Source organism: Psittacula echo (genome assembly GCF_963264785.1).
Source record: "Psittacula echo genome assembly, chromosome: 4".
Lineage (NCBI taxonomy): Eukaryota > Metazoa > Chordata > Aves > Psittaciformes > Psittacidae > Psittacula > Psittacula echo.
Window position 1 is genome coordinate 21212792 of NC_137738.1, and position 15105 is coordinate 21227896.

At 39.4% G+C, this 15105-nt stretch overlaps 1 protein-coding gene across 1 annotated transcript in view; it reads right to left on the reverse strand.

Moving 5' to 3' along the window:
• Positions 1-15105, reverse strand: part of LTBP1 (latent transforming growth factor beta binding protein 1) — a gene marked incomplete at both ends in the record, with an annotated part of 198370 nt that overhangs the window by 27015 nt on the left and 156250 nt on the right. The window contains 3 exons of the mRNA XM_080615803.1: positions 3874-4017; positions 6245-6370; positions 13116-13241. Of these exons, the coding sequence (XP_080471929.1) occupies positions 3874-4017; positions 6245-6370; positions 13116-13241 (396 nt within the window). The remainder of the gene's footprint in view (positions 1-3873; positions 4018-6244; positions 6371-13115; positions 13242-15105) is intronic.

Here is a 15105-nt window from a genome sequence, read left to right on the forward strand (position 1 = left end):
TTTTACATATGATGTGTTGGTTTCTCCTCCCATTATCTGTTCAGCAGCTTAAAAGTTTGTTGTTTACACAGCTGTGACTGAGGGTTAGTCAAGCAGGCGTCATAGATGTTTGGAAAGCAAATGAGACACAAATCTTCCTTTTTTTTTGAAAACCAGGACCAGTCTGTGTTTACAAGCTTATAATTTCTCTCTCATACGTTATTAACCATTCAGTAAATAGGTTGGTTTTGAAAGTGGTTTCGCTAGGTATGTGGACAAAATATGATAGGAAAAGGATGCTTATTTTTTTGGTATCGTTGTTTCAGGTTTTTTCTTGCTAGAAAATGTTAAATATCTCTCTACCTAAGGCATGCTGATAAAGGAACATAATTTTCAGGTTGTTGATGTGACTTTTCTATTAACAGTCTGTAAAAGAGCTTCAGTACAGTTGCTGCTAGATTGAACTCTGAAATAATTAATAGGAATACATTTATATACCTTAGAGTAACCTTGATCCAACAACATGCTTCAGCATGTGTTTGATAGAAAAATTAATACAGGATTCAGTGGATAATCAGGATATTAGCATATGCTTAGACTTCAGCATACACTTTAATATTTGCCTAAACAGTGCCCTGTTAACATCTGTGATGTGAAAATAACCTGAAATATATAGAACTGATGGGATCTTACACACTGCAGCTGAGTACTGACTCCTCTTATTCACAGGTGGAATCAGTAAGGCCGTTGAATCTAAGACTATGTTCATAGATAACTGAAATTCAGGTCATTATTTACTTTCAAAAGCCATGCACATATTGCCTTTAACACCCTCCCCCCAACAAATATGAAGAATTTCCTTTAAAGTGTTAACACTTAGAAAGGCCTTAAAGTTTAGGAAATTCAAAATTTGTACTCGGGCACCAAATTTCTAACCTTGAGGAAGCTTTCGGGTCAGATTTATAAACTGTTACTTGGCAGCCTCTTTTTTTTGGTGCTGGTGGTTGGTTAGATGCAGGAGGGTTTGATTTTGTTTTAATACAAATCAGTCGAGGAGAGACTGTCATGTTTGGACACCAAAACTGTCATTTTTACATAAAAATCCTAGTACATACTGTTAAATATCTTGCCATAAACAACTGGTCACATTTCATGTAACCAGGAGAAAGCGACTTCTAAATTAGGTGTAGATACCTAAGCGGCCCTGGTACCTTGGTGGAGTACTTTCATGGGAATTCTGTTTATTGGTCAAGCTTAAATCATACGTATTATAGTCCTCAAATGCATACTATCAGCTTCTGGATTCAATGCAATAAGATATATTAGTAATATATGAGTATACGTTAATAATTTAGATGCATACTAGAGCATGCATTTTTTCTTATGTAGAAAGAATGAAAACCATGTTAATAAGGATTATTACTCAAACTGCATTCAGCTTGGTATTTGCTAGAAATTCATTGTAAGTGGCTTTACATGTCTTGTTAGAAGAATAAAGGAGAAGACTTTAACCCAAAGCATGCATTTTTTTCTCCCTTAGGTACAAAGATGTGTAACAGCAAAGTCTCATCTAATACAAAAGAGTTCTTTCTGCTTTTTGATTTTACCTTCTCTTCCTTCTGAAGCGCTTGCTACATTTTGTGAATAGCACGGCAGAGAGGAGGGGAATAAGATAATCAAACCTTGTACTGTTTTGTGTTTGTTACTGTAACATGACAAGACGGGCTAGAATTCCTGATACGTGCACTGAGAGGATTGTCTCAGGACACAGCTAACAATAGATGAATTTCCACAAAGTGAAATCTAAATAGAAGGAAGTCTCAAGATGGCAAGTAAGGAAAAGTGTGAACCCAGAGCATTCCACAAAGCTAACAGCCTTTAACCACATGCAAAAATGTTCTCAAATGATAGTAACTTTTCAACAATCTTCACCTATTTGTACTAGATACAAGGTGGATGAACATTTCTTTATACACAAAAATACAAAATGAGAAATAGGCAAAAGCTGAGTAAACCACTGAACTATAGATCTGCAACAGGATAATGCAGATTAAATTCTTCCTTTCTGAAAATAGGCATGATGCAAGCTAATGTTGGCAGATGATGTCCACATGTGCCATAGGCACTCTCAAAGCACCGCTCCTGACTTGAGCACATGCTTGTCAAAGCTAGAGGATGTGGCTACTCCAGGGAGGCCACTTTGCAGGGAGATAACATGTTATTCCTATATCATCACGCTGCAGCTGGTTTCAGGTGAGGCTGAAGTACTCATTGCTGGGCAAACCAACACAGCTGTTTCTTGCTCATCCTGCCATGAGCACATGGGGCTTATGGCACTTATAAATGGGGAGGAAAAGACTGGTTTTGTTCCCTCTTCAGCTGCACAAGTGCAATTGGTTCCCAGCACAAAATAGGAATAAGCACAGTGAGCAGATGTAGAATAATGAAGTGTGCACTATCAGCTCCTAAACCATCAAATCCAGTGGTACATGGGGCAGTGTCACCACTTGACTAGTCAGTCTCTGAGGTCTTGAGAAACAAAAGCCAACCGAGAGTTAAAAAAAAAAACAGCAAGGCTGCAGGATATACAGGAAAGCAAGAATCCTAAAGAAGACCTAACAACAGTACTTTCCTCCTTTTACTTTGGAAGTGAAATAAACAGTAATATCTCTATTCCTAATACTGCTGCTTTTATTGTAGCTCAAGAGCACATGGGGTGTACAAAAGTACATCTCACTGGGTCCCAATTTGCATGTTTTCTGGTCTCCTATGATTCTATATTCTTCCTCTGTGATTTTACTAGACAAGAGACAAAGATGAAACACATGATTGGTTAGGGCCCAATGAAGGCTGGAGAGGAAAGAAGAATGGCTTCGCTCCAGACTGGTAACAGTAAAGCTCTGTTCACCGGTGAGGACAAAATGGAGTTAGTACTGATAGTAGAGTATTCCTCTGTTGACAGTACTGACGTAAGCTGTAGAATCTGCATGCTGGCACTAAAGCCAGTTATTTTAAGTCTTTCCAAAAGCTAGATCAGCCTCAGCCTGCAGTGTAAGAACAAAATAAGAAAAATACCAAGATTTGCATTCTGGAGGGGAAAAAATGCTGCACAAGTAAATCCCTTCGTTTCTCGTACTCTGGTGCTCCTTAGTGTGGGTTTGTTCCTTTCTCCAGACTGGATCAGTGTAGAAATGTGGAGACAACTTTAGGAGTTTTAAACTCGTTTTAATAAGCATATTTCCAGTAGTATTTGCAATACCCAAAATATCTGATAACAAAAGCTCACAAATGCAGCACAATGGACTACGAGGAAAAATAGGACATCGGAAAAAATTGGAGTAAACTAGGCAAGGGCACTCAAAAAGGCCCACAGAAAGACTGACAATTCAGTGTTTTGGTTTTTTGCTTTCCTAACTACCTTTTCTGAGGACTTATGTTAGTACTAGATAAAGCTAACAGGTGACTGGTATATGCAAATTTTGGTTTCAATCATATGCTCCATTAAACGTTGTCCGAGTGTACTAGTGGATGTTTGTAAAAATCTGAACCAAAAATAAGCTCACTCATCACAGACTTGATTCCATATCATGTTTCATTATTACAGTACAGCAAAGAAGAGATTGTTTATTCTTAACTGCTGTAACTATTCATTATTACTGCCAAGCCTGTTGATGCATCAGAATTAAAAGGTGTTTCTGCTGTATTTTCATTGCTAATGATTCACTGATAGCATTTCCCATGCTAGAAACGCCTCTTCTCACGCACACTTTCAAGAAGACAATTTTTTCTGCTAGAGTTAAAGCAACACCAGCATTTAAACCAACTTTAACTTTCCATTGGTTACATATGCAGTGGAAATCATGCCAAGCATGCAAAAATCCACTGGCATTTTACCTGGTGAGGTACGGAAGCGACACTGTCCGGTCATCGGATCATACTCCTGGTTTTCATCAGAGCACAGGCACAAGAAAGAACCATCCACATTTTCACAGAGGGCTTCGCCACATACTCCACTCAGCATTTCACATTCATTCACATCTGGGGGAAAAATCCAAACCATAAATCAATCCAGACCCATTACTGACAGTTTGCTCTTTTATCTGCTGTATCAGTGCCAATATTGTCTGCCAGATTACAGATAAGATTCTGCAGAAGGATTAAAAACTCAGTAATACATATGTGGATTCATAAACAAGTAGTCAGTCCTCTGAAAAAAAGGCCCCTGAAAGCCACAGTACAGTTTATAGACTATAGGTGCTGATTAGGAGCTGCTTGTAGACTGGAACACTGGCTTTAATTTTTTTCTTTTCTTTTTTTAGGGATTTCTAATTTTTAAATACTTGCTTTCTTAATACCATTTTCTTGGGATTTAAGATTCAGACTAATTCTCTTTGTTTTCTTAACTTACTTTATTATCAAACTTCCACTGAACTCAAGGAGTAAAATGAGTAGGTTTTGTTGCAATTCAGACTGCAGTATGAATTTTCTCCTCAAAATCCCATTTTCCTCATGAACATTCACTGCACAGTGAATTCTTCAGCTCGTCACCATCCCCACCCCCTGCCTCTGGTATGCACAATCTCACAGGCTGCTCTGGAACCCACCAGGTTTCCCAGGGAGCCCCTGCTGAACACTGCAGATTTCCTCTCCCCCAAACCCCCACATATTTTAAACTTGGATTCTGTATGCCTGCTAACTAGTCAAACATCAAATGCTTTTCTGATTGATGAGAGAGTTGTCTGCTGTTTAAACAATGGTTATCAAATACTGTCAGGTTCACTTAACTTTACTCCCTTTCCAGTTGCTAAAGTTTACACTTGAAAATCTACTTTTCTACTAATGACAGACTCTAAAATCATAATTTGTGTATAACAATTCAAAAATTTCTATAATCGAGTGGGGTTGCTAAAGTGTAACTTGTGAGGCAATGTTTTATCCTTTGAACCTCTTATCCATCAAGAATGAAAGTCTAGGCATATGACTGAATGGCAATTTTGTACATTTTTACTTAAATACGCATTTTAACATGTGGTTTGCTCAGCACTTCTAAAATGTAGCTAGATTTTTGTTCATCTTTTTGCTGGATTCCCATCATAAGGTATTTGGGGAATGTTGCCCGGAAATAAAGAGACTTACCTTCTCCTAAAATTATTTTGGTAGATAACTGGCATCAAAAATTAAGAGTATTTTATATTATATCACATATACAATAAAACCCCCACATTATTTTATGGTGCAGAATCAGTTCACTGGCAACTCAAAATTTAATTTAGTTTTACACAAGATTTTGATTTTTTTTTTCCTTTATTTGTTTTCACCCATGGAAAGTCACTGTATGCAAAGATAAACATTGGTATATTGCAAACTGAGTGCCAAAAGGCATAAAGAATTTTGTAATAAAACTATTTAATATATTAGAAAACACATACAAACACTTCTCTAAAACTTCAGACTCCCCTCTGCTCAGTATTCCATTTAGGTCTCTGTTCCTGGCAGATGTGTTTCATCCTGAGTCTGGTTTGAGGAAACTGCTTAATGAATACCTTTCTTTGATCTGGTACTAATTTCTTATTAGAAACTTGTGCTGCCTCAGATGGTTCTAAGGTCCAACCACCGCCATTAACAACAGATCTGGAACCCCATTACTCAAGAGAAATGTGCGGTATTTACACCTCTACAGAAATGTCACATTTTTCACGGTGATAGGTGTCATTCTTGGAGCTCAGAGCCAATCTTAAAATGTGTACAAATACAATGTACCTAGGGAGGTGTGCCATCTGACTCCCCCTGGCTGTACCACATGCCAGACGCTGTTTCCTGCAGGGGGTAGTACAGAGTTCTGGTTATTCAGCTAAAGGACTAAACAGGTGTTGCATTTAAATAGGCTAATGTATTAAATTCAGTATCGTATGGATTATATTTGTGAATGGGCCTGAGGTGCAGAAATAGTGAGGTTTCTTGTGGTGGTTTGGGTTTGGGGTTTTTTTTGCCAGAGATAAAATGCATGGCTTGGCTTATTTGGTGTTGGTTTCCATTTGAGCCTAATAACAAACTCTCATTGAACGGATACATAGTTAAGTTTCCTATACAAAGTTCACTGAGTAAAGCAGAGCTCACAACTGCTCAACCTTACTTTACTAGTAAAGTGGTACAACTTCAATAAAAAATGATGCAAACAAAAAATGTTGAAGAAATTCATTTTGCTCATATGCCACCCTGCTCACTAGAACCATGCAGAAAAGACTGCTTGCACCTAAGATCTCACCTGTACACCCTTGCCCATCCTGTAGATCCTGATACCCTTGGTAACAGAGGCAGCGGTAGGAGCCATCCATATTTTCACAGAACCCGTGACTGCCACATGTTGTGCTGTTTGCACATTCATCAACATCTGCAAGGAAGAATTATAACATCAGATAAGGTGTGTGACAGGGGCAGACATGCATGAAGAGGGCAAAAAACCAGCAGGGCCATTTTTGCAAATGGATGAAGTTGTATCTGTCTGTACATTGGGAAGGAAAACACAAAGGATGAGACAAAAATTTAATGTGAGCACACATACAATTTAAGAAATTGTTTCAGTGTTAACTTTGTAGGAAACTTCAGGCAACGGTTTTGGTCAACTGTCTGCCATCTGTTTCACCAAACCTGCCAATCATCCCACAATGTTACATACCAGAATAAAGCATAGTTTAAGTATGACCATCTCTCTGACTGCCTTACAGATTCTGCCAATGTAGCATTATACAGTCAACAACATGTGTGAAACTGGACCCACTGTGCCTACCAGAAGAGCTCAAGAGCATGGTTGCATTCGCTATGCAGATTTCATTGTGCACAGATCTCATTCTGGCTGTCAGCACAGAAGATAATTTCATGGTGCATGTTTGGGCGGTGATTCTCTGTGCACTGTGCCTTTTGGCTTTAATCCTGTAAATTTACACAGATGAATAATCTTACTCAGGTAGGCAGAGCAATTACAGGGCCCCCATGCTTTCTCTGCGGGCCCTTTCATTTATAGTTCCCATATGTGGTTTGCTGGCCTTACAAGTAAGAGTCATTTGCTTGAGTAAGTCTGTTCTTTGACTCAACTGCCCATCACCCTATAATGAAGCAGAGCTGCTTGTGGCAGAATCTGTAAGTTCTGCCTGTGAGGCAGATCCTGTAAGTTATAATACACCTGTAAGTGTATTATAAGTGCTAGGAATGTATTATTTTTATCTTCAGTCCAAGTAAGACCTAAACCCAAGGCCATGCCCATCTGTAGTCATTAAAGATGTGATGTGTTTTTCAGGAAGAACATTAACTGAAACTGGGGACCTGTCAGGATAGCAGAATTAGTATCTTCTGCCTTCTAAATTACTCTGCAGTTTAAAGCAGAGAAATTACTGCTATATTTCTTCCCTAGAAACTATTATGACTGTTAAGTAAGGCTGCTGTCTGCTTGGAATTGCCTTCTGTATTGTTCCTCAGGGATCATCTTCCTTTTAAATGGTGAATAAAGTGATTAGCTTTTGATTTATCTGGGTACTAGCTACTATCATTGATTCTGCACATTAGAGCAGACTTTTGTGTGATGGAGCCTACCATTATCCTATCTCCAGTGAAAGGCCTTTGGTACTCACTGAACTAAGAAGCTGGTGGGACCGAGTCCTGCACTGCCAGAGAGACAGTTTCTTTGAACAGGGGAGCAGCGCTGCTGCTTAGTGTCTTTCTGAAAGGTGAGAGTAGGGCTCATAGTCCTGTCTGCTCCTCCAGCCTTTCACAGCTGTCTCAAAGGCCAAGAAAAGTCAGCAAAGATGCACCTCATTCTCCTCCTGACAGTGCTCACCAAGCATGGGCATTTTAAATTGTGTCTTACGCTCAGCTGAAAGGGAATTCTTGGTCTTTAAACCATGTAGTCAACAGGTCCCCAAGCTAACCAAATATTAGCAGCATGTCATTACCATCCATGCAGGTTACCTGTTGTGCTGCCCTCTTGCTCCCCAAGTGCTCAAATTCATTCACATATGCGCTGCCTGCCTCAGGGAGAAGCTTTTTTGGGGTCTTGAAAACCACCTTTTCTTATGAGCTGTGGTTGGGGTCTGAACAGTTCAGAATCCAATCCAGCTAGGCCAGAAGAGACTATGCACAACCTCTTGCTGCTGTGCACTATACCTGTGTAACATATTTTAGTATTTAATCTTGTGATCCTCAGAGTTTCACATATCTGGTCAAAAAATGTGAATACCCTCTCTTATGCCCTGTTAAGAAAAGTGAAGTCATTCAAAATGAGTAAACAGTGGTGGATTGACAGATAGGAATTTAAGACAACAGGCAATAATACAGTGTTTGTATTTTCAGTGTCCAGCTATAGTTTAACAACAAAAGTTCCTGAGCCATGAGACAGTTACTCTGTTAAAAGCCTAGACAGAAGGAACTACAACTGGGGATTTGAGGATTACCTAAATTACAGTATTTCACTTCCTTAGTAGCTAAATGTTTAAGGAAACAGATAGGGGAATGCATCATGCAGCTGGTTCTCCAAAGGTAAATCAAGGTCATTGACTAAAAAGCTGCAGAAACAAAACTTGTGATTGCAGCAAGTATCCTAATTTAGTATATAATACAGCCATAGAAGATAGTTTGGATTTTACAAAGTACACAGTCTGAACATGACTGGATCTTTCAGTGTAAGAGAAATTACAAAGAAGGTCCAAGCACCAAATATTTTCCCTTATCTAGACAGCTTGCTCAAAGAACTCCTATTTTATAGCCGGAAAGGGCATTTGTTTCTTTAATCACCCTGTAAAGCAAGAGGCTTGTAATCAGCAATTCTGTTGCTATATGGAGAAAAACTAAATATGAAACTAATAAATCCTGTGTCTATACAGTGACTAAAGCAGTTCTCTGTAATTAGAACCTGGTTTAGAATCCATGACTCAGTGCTGCCTGCTTTAATCAAAACTCCTTTGATCTAACATCATCAGGTTCTAAAGAAAGGCAAAACGTGTGTGCTCAAGCACACTCCTGTTCAGCTCAACACTGTGTTCCTGTTTTCTGCCAAACTGAACAAGATGAAGGCATGCCTAACCTCAGGTGTGATTTAAATCTCATTGAAATCTACTTACATGGCAAAGTGTGTGGAAGAGGAAGTGTTTTCTAGGACAGTTCTGTAAAGTGCTTAGGGGACAGAGGTCTGATTCTGAGACTTCCAGGGCTGCCCATAACATCCATACATAAAAATCACATAATGAGAAAATTAGAAAAATATGTATTTGAATAAAGACTTTGGCCATCTAGAGGCAATAATGCTGGATGGTCATTCCAACATAACTGTGATGTGGGTAAGAAAGAGATTGTTTTTTCCTTTGTGGTCTTACTTCTTTAGCCAGCATCCAGGTAAGTAGTAGTGCATGCCCTAAAACATCTCTGTCACCAACTGTGAGAAGGCTGGTGAAGTCTGTGATTACTCACTGGGAAATAAGAAGGTAGCTCACACGGGCCACTGGAGATGTGTACTTGAATCTATGTTTGGCAGGATCCTGAGCTTTCTTACGCATTTAACCAGAGATTTAGTGAAGCTGTGAAGGTGTCTACTGCATAAAATTTACTCCATGTGACAGATAATACTGTGCCCTCAAAGAGTCCTAGATTTACCATACCGTTTTCCTACAGCTGCCTTGTCTTCCCTATATACAGCCAAATTATGGTTCTGACATGCAGTTACAGCAAACATCTATTATCTTAAAATGCCTGTGGTGGCAGAGGTAACAGTTATGCAGTGTTCTCAGCTCTGCTCTTTGTGTCCCCAATTTTCAGACTACTTAGGTATGCAGGCATCTTAAGCAACGGACAATGTAGCATCTTTGTGTACAGATTTGTACATTACTCTTTGATTTGTGAATGCCCCATGCAAGTATCCAAAAGGCTCAGACATGTGAGTTATTCAGTGGACTAGTATAGGATGGCAGGATACAAGACAGTAAGTGAGGGGAAAGGAAGAAGCAGAGGCTGGAGAGATCTGGTGGGATGTGTAAGTTACTTTGGCATACCTGTTGAGGCAGGCAGTGAAGCCTGGAGCTTGGAGCAGAGAGAGGGAAAAGTGAGAGAGCCACTGAGACACGTATGGGATTGGACATGGAGACAGAAGAGGCGCTTGGGGCAGGGTACTGACTTAAGCACCAGAGAACTTGAGTTTTTGCCAACCCAGTTGACTAGCAGCCAACTGGGTAAAATGCTGCCTTTACAGGAACACCAGGGAGCTCAACAGGGAGCAAAAGAGTGCTCCAAGAACCTCCTGTTCAGAGCCTGGTGCAGCCAAATTGCTGAGGGATGTCACTGCCACAACAGAAGTTTGTCTACACCTTGGAAGAAGACAGTCTCCACAGCTGTTCAGTTTACTTTGGCCAATGGACACAAAAACTCCATGCCAGAACTGAACCACATGGGGCTCTTGAATGTTTTATGTTGCTGTTGTTTCTGACTTTTCAAAAAAAATAAGTCAAGCTCATACAAAACAAGTCTGGAGATATGGAAAATCTGCTCCCCAGGTACAAAGAGGTGTGTGAATCCAGCAAAATTTCCTCAGGTTCTTTCTCTGATCGTATAAACAGTTAATCTCACTCACTTAACTAGAAGTAAATTCACAGAGGCACCCAGTGTAAAGAACAGTAGCTCCTGTGGCTGGAAGCCACATCTTTTCTCAGTACCTGGAATGTCACACACTCCTTTGGTTTCTATTCCTTTTGTTTCATCGTGCCTTTCACATGAAGCAGACACCACTACAAATACTAACACTGATGCCACCAGTGCTCCCTCAAAGTGAGTTTTTTCAACTCTAGAATTGTTTTTGTTAAAACGACAGAATGGAGAAACTAACTGTGATAGAAAAGGAGTGCTGCTGTTTCAGAAGACTAGAAGTACCCTTGCTTTGCCAAGTTATTAAAATACTTTTCCAAGTGCTGAATATAAAGTCTGATCTGTATTCCATACACACCACTGATTACTTGTGAAGCATGCTCAACTGGTTTTGTACTTGTTGTTTGATTCTTCATTAAAATGTTCCAAAACTATTCACAGTTCTGGAAATAAGATCTTGTGACTTCATCTTTTTCTATTTAGTAAAAGCTTGGGCGTTTTGTCCTAATGGAGATATAGAGATTAACTTCGTACTCCATCATATGTGATGGTAACCCTTTCCTTGGAACTGTGCTACTGTATCCAGACAGAGAGGCTAATTTTTTCTGGTACATCCCCTAAACTTAGATGCCACTGACTTTTTTTTTTTAAAGTTGTGTTTCTATTCAGTTCTGCCTTCTTTAATTTCTGAGAGTTTGATTTCACAAGGTTAGTAAGTGTTCTTCTAACTTCAGTTTGGAATAAAGTGTTTGGTTTCTACTAAAAGCAGGCTGCATTCTTCTCTGCCCACTTCTTTTTTAGCTATGCTCAGCAGTGAAGCAAAGCACCTGCTACTACTTTCCTTGCGGAGAAACTGAAGATATTTGACCATATCTTTCCTAAACACTGGGTGAAATATGTACATGCTGCCAAAAGAGTCCTTTAAAATGCTCTGGAATTATCTTCATTACTTGAAATCACAAAATACTGTCTTGTCCATCAATCACCGGAGTTATTCAAATTCACTCTCTTCAGCCTACTTGACCAGGCTTTTGTCTCGGCAGTAAGAGAGTGTCTCTTTCGACTTATGCCATGATTACAAAATAAAGTGAACATTTAGAGAAGGAAAAGCACTAAAAATACTGCAGGATTCTTTCTGGTTATCAATAATAACTAAACCACAAATAGGGTGTTTGATGTCATACTATACCTAAATATACAGCACTTACTCCCTTTACATCAGCGTAACAGTACTCCTGCCAGCAGTGTATTTCATTTCATTTCATTAGCTATTATATTACTAACTATAGCATATAGCAGGTTACAGCTAACCTATATAGTTATACACTAACTATGGCATATAGCAGGTTATATGCCTGCTCAAATAATAATGCCATAATGCTTATTACCCTCTGGTAAAAGTAGGAGGAGTAGATGCAACAGTCATAAGTTTCAATACACTGCCGCTGCTGAAGGAAGAACCTTTTCACTATCCCTAAGTGAACTATGAGAAGAGCTGGGCCATGAAAATCAATCACATATGGATTTATTGGCCTATAATCTGGGACAGAGAACAGCTTGCTTAATTCTTGGATGCTTGGGATCCACTACCTGTAGGTTGTAACAGTGAGCTATGATCTGCTCAGTGCTTCTCCTCTGCATGCATCCTGCGCAACTACTAGCATGACTTTTTTTTCCCCTTCTGAACTTTTCCCACAAGGCTTCTTGCCTTAAACAGCCCTCTCATCCATGAGAACAGCCATTTGTCATCCACAATGTAAATGAGGGTAATTAGAAGGGAAATGAGGGGAATTTTTGTTTTCTGCCAGCATCACTGACTACACAAACCCACTCATCTTCTTGGTATCATTGAGCACAAGTCTCCTTTTTTAAATTCAGTGTAGAAGAGCAGTATCACTTGCAAGTGCGTGCATGCCATTAACTGGCTTTACACCTGTAAAGATCTAATTACTATTATTATTTACTCCATTTCTGCCATTTCAAGAAGGCCTTACCCACTGAAACTCGTCAGAAGCCTGAGTTCCAAACTCACTTTACATGCATTTTATATATAGCAAGGATGGAAGAAATAAATATAAGATAGAAATAATTGCTCATCTATGAAGACATTTTATATTATTACAGATGTCTACTGCTTTTATAGATCTTAACATCAGAATGTCATTCCCTCCTTTGCCACAGTTAGGTCAGTATCCATTCTTTTTCACTAATTTTCTGAAAAAAGTGTAATCTACTATTGAGATAGCAAAATTATTAGAAATCAAGAAAAGCAAAATACAGCTTATAACAAACATTAACCCAGTATGTTGCCCATTTCATACATTTCCTGTTATACTTCTTAAGATTCAAACAGCAGCATAACATACCAGGCATTTACAAGAAAAAGCACAAAGGACCTTAGGTGGCAGACTGCAGAGTTAATAGTGGGTTTGGGGTATCAGACCCAAAATGACCACTTTTCTCACCCAAGTAATAACAGCAAATCAATAGGAATCCATTATTGTAACTTGCCTCACCTTCACATCTTCGGCCATCTGCAGACACAGAAAAGCCCCTCTCACATATGCACTGGTAGGAACCATCTGTGTTTAGACACTCCCCATGAGGTGAACAAAGGTCAGATCTCTCACATTCATTGATATCTGAAAACAGACACATTAATTGCTTTGCAAATCATGATATCCTTAATATTCAGCCTAAGTTCAATTAGTCTGAAAAGCAGCTTTGAATTCCACCAGCTGCAGCTATGCAAACAGCTATGTAAATGGGGCTCATTTGTAACCAAATATTCTGGGATCATTCTTAAGCTCTGTATAGGCATCAGTATGTTCTGCTGCATCACACTCTCCCTGCATCACCCTCTGTGATGATGGGCAGATGAGAGTGGTTTGTGAGATATCAGTACAAGCTCTGTACTAGCCAACATTTCTTGTGTTAGGGGAATTCTCAGACGGCTCCACCTTACTGCTTTCTGACTGCTGCATGCTGGTCAGCTTGTGTATCTGGCTCCATGCATTACCAGCAGGTCTGGACTTGCATCTTTCCCAGTAGGCTGATTTTGTATAATTTCAAGCCAAATGCTGATGGGGAGTGGGAATGTTCCCAAAAGGTTGCTATACAAGAGCCTGTCATCATTGCTTTTTTTTTTTTTTTTTTTTTTTTTGAACACAGAAAGCACTTTTCAAACACTGCCTTTCAAACTTGTGAATTTAAACCCCAAGCACTGCTTTCTGATTGATCTCTCATCTTAACAACAAAACCTGCCATCAGTGCTGAAGGATTCCATTTAGTCATTAAGGAGGTACTGCTTTCACATGAATTACCATTCACATTATAATTGCACTTTTGTATTTTGCTTTACAAAAACCTACTAAGAAGTTTTCAACACCATGCTGAGATCAAACACGAAGTTACAAACAAAACTTAGACATGTGGCTCATCCATCCATCACAGACACTAGAATTTCTTATTCTTAACTGTGTCTTTTGTTACTTAGATTCTGGCCATTGTTACAGCCATACAAAACACATCACAGGAGACAGTATTTTCACAGACTGGAGAAATTATGATTTCAATACCATCATTTCAAGACCCGTGACACCCATTACAGAGTTCTCTTCAGATGCAGACTGATTTTGTCTTGTGTGTAAACTTTCCAGGCCAGTGTCCTGAAGTCATGGCACATGCGGAAAGAAGAGGCAGCTCGGGGAAGGGTACTATCTGTGTGAGGTGCACAGGGAAAAGTCAGTGCACTGTGCTTCACACAACACCTACATGTAGAAAGTTTTCTCTGAATTCATAGTAAATGCAGGCCAGTGGCACACTTCCTGAAAATCTCTGACAGTCAGGTAAGGTGGCAGATCAGTGACAAGGACAGTACAGTGCGTTCTAGGACCCACCCTGTTCTCAAGACTAAGCTGTCAGGTTCTTACAACTGCCAAACCAGCTGGTTACACAAGGTAGACTGATGTATTAAAAGATAAGAAAATCAACAATGTTAGGGAAATGGAGTATAATTTATCTGAAAGAGCAAACTGCTCCCTTTCTAATGTTTTGGACTCTTTGCAGATTTGCTTCTTACCAGAACACATGCTAATTCCTAGTCTAGTCCAGATTCAACCTGCAGACACTGCATTCTGTGATAACTTTACCAGTTTAATTCAATAGCTTTCTACTTTCAGTTATTGTTTCCTTTGAACATAATAAGGCTATGATCAAGTCACCTCTCTTCTTTTTTTTTTTTTTTTGTACAAGAAAAAACCCCAGTTTAAAAGCATTCAATCCATTCCCCTCCCCTGACCATCAGTTTTCTTGGGTTCATCTCTGACTGCTCAGCATCCATTTTGAGTTGTGGACACCAGAATGTACAACATTGTGCTAAGAGCAGTTGTATCAGTGCAAACTAGAGGGAAACAAACCTTGCTTACTCCTGCTGCATATTCTGATTTTTCAGTCTTCTGGGGAGTGCGTTAGTCCTGCTGGCCATAGGGTTGCACTGGAAGCTCA